The 7,486-nt window shown below is 40.7% G+C and overlaps 1 protein-coding gene across 1 annotated transcript; it reads right to left on the bottom strand.

The window, feature by feature from the left end:
• Positions 1–360: 360 nt before the first annotated feature.
• LOC122448183 (olfactory receptor 1D2) lies at positions 361–1,345 on the bottom strand. The gene has a single exon (XM_043479331.1). The coding sequence runs from the start codon at positions 1,300–1,302 to the stop codon at positions 361–363; it is 942 nt and encodes a 313-aa protein (XP_043335266.1). The 5' UTR covers positions 1,303–1,345.
• Between the last annotated feature and the right edge of the window lie 6,141 nt (positions 1,346–7,486).

The following is a 7,486-nucleotide window of genomic DNA, read 5'->3' as shown; positions in this document are numbered from 1 at the left end:
GTGTGTGTTTGCGTGTTAGTCACTCAGTTATGTCCGACTCTGTGCAACCTCATGGCCTGTAACCCACCAGACTCCTCTGTCCCTGGAAGTTTTCAGGCAAAAATACTGGAGTGGATTACCATTTTCAACTTCAGGGGATCTTCCCAGGGGTCGAACCTGCATTTTTTGTTAGTGGTACTTTATTTATTTTCAAAACTGGTCAGGTGTGGTGGACATTGGGTTGTACTTTGTGTATCTTTTCATCATAGTCATATGAGATTATTTTGAGCTAAATCTATCCTGTATCCCACATAGGACAATGCCTTGGACATGGTGAAGGAAATTCCTATCTCCACTGTAATGCCCTTTCCAAATTTATCCTCAAGTCAACCTCTGAAAGCCTTTCCCTTGAAACAGCCTTCCCAGAGCCCCATGTATGTCCTTGTTTCTCAGACTGTAGATGAAAGGGTTCATCATGGGGGTCACCACAGCATACATCACTGTGGCTACTGAGTCCTTCATGGAGTAGGTGTCGAGAGGCTTCAGATATACCATACAAAGGGTCCCATAGAAGAGGGAGACCACAGCCAAATGGGAGGCACAGGTGGAGAAGGCTTTGTACTTGCTGGAGGCTGAGGGTATTCGGAGGATGGCTCTGACAATCCAGACATAGGACATGACCATGAACCCAAAGGGGGTGAGGAAGATAAAGGATCCTGTGGCAATCAGCACTGTGTGATTGATCTGGGTGTTGGAACATGCGAGTCTCAATAAGACATACATCTCGCAAAAGATATAGTGAATCTTCCGGGACCCACAGAAGGTCACGTTGGTCATGAGGAGGGTGTGAATGAGGCCGTACAGGACAGAGAGTGCCCAGCACAGGGTAAGGAGTGAAATACAGACCCTTGGGCTCATGGCCGAGGTGTAGTGGAGCGGGCGGCAGATGGCCACGTAGCGGTCATATGCCATCATGGCCAGGATGAGGTTGTCCAGAGCCACCAAGGAGACCAGGAAGTAGAGCTGGGTCAGACACCCTCCATATGAGATGGCTTTGTTCTGGGACTGAAGGTTCACCAGCATCTTGGGGATTGTGTTGGTGACGAAGAAGAGGTCGGTGAAGGAGAGGTTGGCCAGGAAGAAGTACATGGGAGTGTGCAGGTGGGAATCAAAGCTGATGGCCAAGATGATGAACACATTTCCCACCACTGTGACCAGGTACATGGACAGAAACATCCAAAACAGGATCCTCTGATGCTCAGGACTCTCTGACAGCCCAAGGAGCAGGAACTCAGAGACTCTACTATGGTTGCTTCCATCCATTTCCCCAACTTCCTGCAATACAACACAGATGTTTACTATATGCCCTCAAGTAAATAAAAGCATTAAAATAAGCAAAATCAACTGTTTTCCTAACATGAACAGTATCTTAGACTAAATTTTATACTTTTTGGGGATATAAGAGACAATGTAACAAACACAAAAACAAGATATGGAAAATCTTCATGCAATTTAGTCATTCTGGCAAATTCTAGTCTGGCATACTCAATATAATAGGAATAATGCCTAGGTCTTATTTTAAACCACATCTTGTTACAACTCTCTTGATGTGCTTAAAGATCAGTATGTTATGATATTCTGTAGATTTAATGATATTTAAAACAAGTGTCTTCAGTAAAAAAAACTGATGTTATGCAATTGGACAAAGGGGAAAAAGGTAAAAATATTAGAAAGGAAATGTAAAAATTACCATTATTTGCTGATAAGATGATATATTCAGGAAATCTAAAACAATCAACTGATATGCTACTAGAAATAAAAAGGGATTTCAAAACACTTGAAGTTAAGTCTGGGCTCTGACACTTTCTAACTCTGAAACGTCAGGCAAGTTACCTGGCTCTTTAAGATCCCATTTCTTCATGTGAAAAATGGGTTAAGGTGAGAATAAAATGAATAAAGTGCTTAACATAGATAGCTGGCCTGCAGTGAATGCTCAAGAAATACTCCTTATTATTATTGTACAATAACAATACTCAGGAATAATAAGATTAAAATATAATGTGAAATAATCCCATCCACATCAACAACTGAAAAAACCCGTGTGTTAAAATGTTAACAAGAATCAGGGCTTCCCTAGTGACTCAGGGGCAAAGAATCTGCCTGCCAATGCAGGAGACATGGGAAGATCCCACATGCCACTGAGCAGCTCAGCCCATGCACCACGACTATTGAGCCAGCGCTCTGGAGTCTGAGAACCGCAACTACTGAAGCCCGCACACCCGGAGCCTGGGCTCCACAGCAAGAGAAGCCACCTCAATGAGAAGTCTGTACACCGCAGCTAGAGAGTAGCCCCACTCACCTCAACTAGAGGGAAGCCTGTGTAGCAACAAAGACCCTGCACTGCCCCCCCCAAATGTTAACAAGGATCAGTCAAGTTCTGTAAATTCTCCAGAGAAGCATATGATAAAAACTCAATAAATGGGTAAGCAGATTAAGATCCCAAAGATGCATATTCTACTGAATTAATATAAATTTTAACTCATTTGAAGTCAAAATTCTAACAGGTTTTTTGAGAAAGAAAAATCTCATCTCATTTTAGTCTAAAAAGTGTGAGAATAAATTAGGAGAATTCTGGAAAAGAGAATAATAAGGAGATTCTTCCTCTGCCAAATATGAAAGATTCTGAAACAGTGTGATACCGGTGGAATAAACAGGTTGATAGAATTGAACAGAAACTCAAATGTAGGCCAAATAACATGTAGCGTTTAGTTGATTATTATGGGAGCACTTTTACCAGGAGATACATTTTGTATTAGTCAGTAAATGGCATTGAGACAATTGTCTGTTTAGGGGGAAATGTGAGAGCAATGGACTTCCCAGGTGGTGCAGTGGAAAAGAATCTGCCTGCCAATGCAGGAGATGCAGGTAATGTGGGTTTGATCCCTGGATTTTGAAGATACCCTGGAGAAGGAAATGGCAACCACTCCAGTACTCTGGGAAATTCCATGGACAGTGGAGCCTGCTGGTCTACACTACAGTTCATGGGATCGCAAAAGGGTCGATCACAACTGAGTGTCTGAACATACACCCATGAGATCAATGTTTTGCTTCTTACAAAATACCTTTCAGGCATACTGAGGATGAAGATAGCATAATGTGCATTTTTTCCTTTTGAAAACTTAATATGTAAGAAATAAAACTTTTTTAAATTCAAAAAATAAAAAAGTATGTAAATAAGATACATCAAATTATACTTTATGGAGATAGATAACAACTGTTTATATTTGATATTTTTATTATGTGAAGGGTGAAAAAAAGTCAGTCTATGAAGTGTTGAGAGCATTTCGGAAAGAGAGTTCAATGTGCAAAGGACCCAAGCTGTGCTTTTGTTGTATTTAAGGAATTAAATATAGTTTGGGATGGCTGGAGAGCAGAGTGGTGAGATATGGGATTGTATAGGTAAGCAGGGAGTCAGGTCATTCAGAGCCTTGTTATGAGTTTAAAATTTATTCCAGGTGCAGTGAGGATCATTAAAATGTTTAAGCACAGGAGGATGTATATATTTAGTAACTATTTTGGCTTGTGGGATCTTAGTTCCCTGACCAAGGATTGAACCTGTACCCATGCCACCTGCATTGGGAGTGGGGAGTCTTAACTGATGGCCCACCAGGGAAGTCCCTCACAACTATTCTTTTATTTGTGTTTTGGTAACATTATTTTAATAATTATGTATTTTCATTTCTGATCAAATGATTTTTCAGTGCCTGTTACATTAATAGCTCTGATAATATTGAAACACTTCCAATCCTGGTATAAAATACTGAAGTTGATTTCCAGTTCTTTAATTTAGACTGTTGTAGCCACATTTATAAATGAGGTTTATCTGTTATTCTGTTATTTCTTTTTATATGCCATCCTTATATGATTTAATTTTTTTATTTGCATTTTTTTGCATATAATTTGTTTGCATTATCCTCTATCTTAAACTTATATTCACTTATTGTCTATTTCTGTTATCTGGAATTTGTTGAAATTTTTTCAATAATTTCATATGTAAATTTTAAAAGAAGTCCCATGGAATTCATTTTCCCAAAATAGTTTCTAATGCATTGCAATCTATTGATATAAGCAAAAATTTCCAGTGTGAATGAGTCAAGCAATACAGAAAAATTTAAATCGAAAGAAAGTAAACATCATCCCAAATTCTGCCATGCAACTACTGTTAACATTTTTAGTGAGCATACTTTTATTTTTCCAGTCATCTTTATTCAGTCAACAATGAGATGAAGAGCTTCCTCCAGTTCAAAATTGTAATTTGTTTCCTATTTTTCCTCCTTAAATAAGCTATATTTATACCTGCATAATTTTTTTCTTTATTCTTAAAGTTAAAATTTACCAACTCTGTTTAGGAACTACATTGTATTCCACTATAGGAAGATAGAGAACAACTATTCATATTTTGCTATTTTTGAAATTTGAAACGTGAAGGATGTTTCTCCTTCATTGATTTATCTGACTTATAATGTCTTTTCTGATTTAAAAATTATGTCTCACCTCATTTAATGAGAATCTACTTTCATTTTTTTATTATTATTTTTCTGCTACATTTCTTGGAATTTATCCTATGTATTGGATAATAATTCACATTTCATTTTGAGATTTTTTTAAATTTATTTTTTAATTGGAGGAAAATTGCTTTACAATGTTGTGATGGTTTCTGCCATACAACAATGCAAATCAACCATAATTATACACATGTCACCTCCCTCTTGAGCCTCCCTCCCCTTCCCCATTCCACCCCTCTAGATCATCACAGAGCCCCTGGCTGGGCTCTCTGTGTTATATAGTAACTTCTCGCCCATAAAGTGGTATTGATGAACCTATTTTCAGGGAAAGAAAGGAGACGCAAATCTAGAGAACAGACTTGTGGACACAGTGGGGGAAGGAGAAGAAATGGGCAAATGAAAAAATGAGACAAATGGAGAAAGTAGCATAGACATATATACACTGTTATTTTGAGATTTCGAGTCAGAAGTTTATGTCTAAACCCCACGTAATACATACAACTCTTTTTTTTTTTTTTTCAAAAAAAACCAAACAACTACCCTATTTGCTCAGATAATGTGTTGTGACTATCTATCTATCTGTCTCTTCTATTTAGTCTGCACAACAGTACTATTTGTTTTTATTACCCCATTTTGTGGATGAGGTGACTGAGACTTAGCAGGTTAATGAATTTCCCAAATTCCTTCTACTAGTTAGTGACAAAGTTGGGATTTGGGTCCCATTCTGTGTCTCTGGAGTCGACACCCTAGCCACTCTACCACACATTAAACAAGAGTAAAGATGCCTACCTCAGACTATCCTGGTGGTCCAGTGGTTAAGAATCTGCCTGCCCGAAGGTGGGATGATTCTAGAGAACAGCATTGAAACATGTATATTATCTATAGTGAAACAGATCACCAGCCCAGATTGGATGCATGAGACAAGTGCTCGGGCCTGGTGCACTGGGAAGACCCAGAGGAATCGGGTGGAGAGGGAGGTGGGAGGGGGGATCGGGATGGGGAATACATGTAACTCCATGGCTGATTCATGTCAATGTATGACAAAACCCACTACAATATTGTAAAGTAATTAGCCTCCAACTAATAAAAAAAAAAAAAAAAAAAAGAATCTGCCTGCCAATACAGGGGACATGGGTTCGATCCCTAATCCAGGAAGATCCCACATGCCGGGGAGCTACTAAGCCTGTGCGGCACAACTGCGGAACCAGCACTCTGGAGCTCTTGAGGGACAGCGACTGAGCTCACATACTGCAACTACTGAAGCCTGTGTGCCTAGAGCCTGTGCTCTGTAACAAGAGCCAGAGCAATGACAGGCCTGCGCACTGCATCTAGAGAGTACCCCCAGCTTGCCTCAACTAGAGAAAGCCCATGTGCAGCAATGAAGGCCCAGAACAGCCAAAACAAAAAATGCCTACCTCACTGAGCATTTAGAAAAGATCTGAAATGCTAGATGTCGAAACATTCCACCATCCTTAAAGCCCTGTGTAAGTGGATGGAGAGATGATGTTATTGGGGGCAGGGGCGCTCAAAAGGAATCCTATTCTTTACCGTTTCTCAATGTTTCTGAGTAACACCCCCCTGCCCCCGACCCCGGCTCAGTAGGCAACCCTGCTCTCAGAACCAAGAAGAATCAGTGGCCCCAGTCTTGACTCCATCCTGGACATGGCTTTTCTCCCCACTCACCTGGGTACAGCCTCAGCCCACCTTGTCTGCAGGAAATGACCCAGAATGTCAAGGTGGAGATTCACATGTGGCTGTCCTCTTGGTGCTATCTACATGGAGGAGAGAAGAGTGAAGAAGGTATTATTGTGGCCTTCATGTGCAAAGCGTTGTAGATTGTTCAGTTCAGGAGCTAGAAAACGTAAAAGAGGCAGAAAGCTCAGGTTATATTCCAGAAGACTTAAGTGCTGTGCCTACAGAGGGGCTGGCAGAGGGAAAGTGATTCACAGAAGGCTTTTGAACAGCCTGCATGGAATGTGTTGATTACTGTCTCCCAGTTTTGACTCTCCGTTTTCTACCTCAGAACACCTCTGTTTCCTCCCTTCCCCTTTTCTTCCCAATCCAATTCTGTGAATCTCTGTGGGTGTCTGGGCTACGGAGAACATTTTGGGAACAGAGAATTACGTAGATCTGTCTCTCTCCTCTTGAGTCCCCCTTTTTCTCCTCCTGCTCATCTCTATCTCCCTCCTTCCTCTCCTCTTCTTTGTGTAACTCTGTGAACCTCTCTGGGTGTCCCTCACGGTGGAGAACCTTTTCACCATTAACCTAAAAGTTTTATTATCAGTGCTGTATAGTTGGAGAAGTCTTTAGACTACTGGAAGAATAAAACTGAAATCCAGAGGCAGGAGACTTAAGCCCAAAACCTGAGAACACCAGAAAACTCCTGACTACACGAAACATTAAGTAATAAGAGACCAACCAAAAACCTCCATACCTACACTGAAACCAACCACCACCCAAGAGCCAATAAGTTTCAAAACAAGACATACCACGCAAATTCTCCAGCAACGCAGGAACGTAGCCCTGAGTGTCAACATACAGGCTGCCCAAAGTCACACCTAACACATAGACCCATCTCAAAACTCATTACTGGACACTCCATTGCACTCCAGAGAGAAGAAATCCAGTTCCACGCACCAGAACACCGACGCAAATCTCCCTAACCAGGAAACCTTAACAAGCCAATCGTCCAACCCCACCCGCTGGGTGAAACCTCCACATTAAAAAGGAACCACAGACCACCAGAATACAGAAAGCCCACTCCAGACACAGCAATCTAAACAGATGAAAAGGCAGAGAAATACCCAACAGGTAAAGGAACATGAAAGATGCCCACCAAGTCAAACAAAAGAGGAGGAGATAGGGAATCTACCTGAAAAAGAATTTAGAATAATGATAATAAAAATGATCCAAAATCTTGAAAACAAAATGGAGTTACAGAT

Source organism: Cervus canadensis, chromosome 1 (genome assembly GCF_019320065.1).
Source record: "Cervus canadensis isolate Bull #8, Minnesota chromosome 1, ASM1932006v1, whole genome shotgun sequence".
In the NCBI taxonomy this organism is placed as follows: domain Eukaryota; kingdom Metazoa; phylum Chordata; class Mammalia; order Artiodactyla; family Cervidae; genus Cervus; species Cervus canadensis.
Note: the sequence above shows the minus strand (reverse complement) of the source record. Positions and strands in the feature narration are given on the sequence as shown.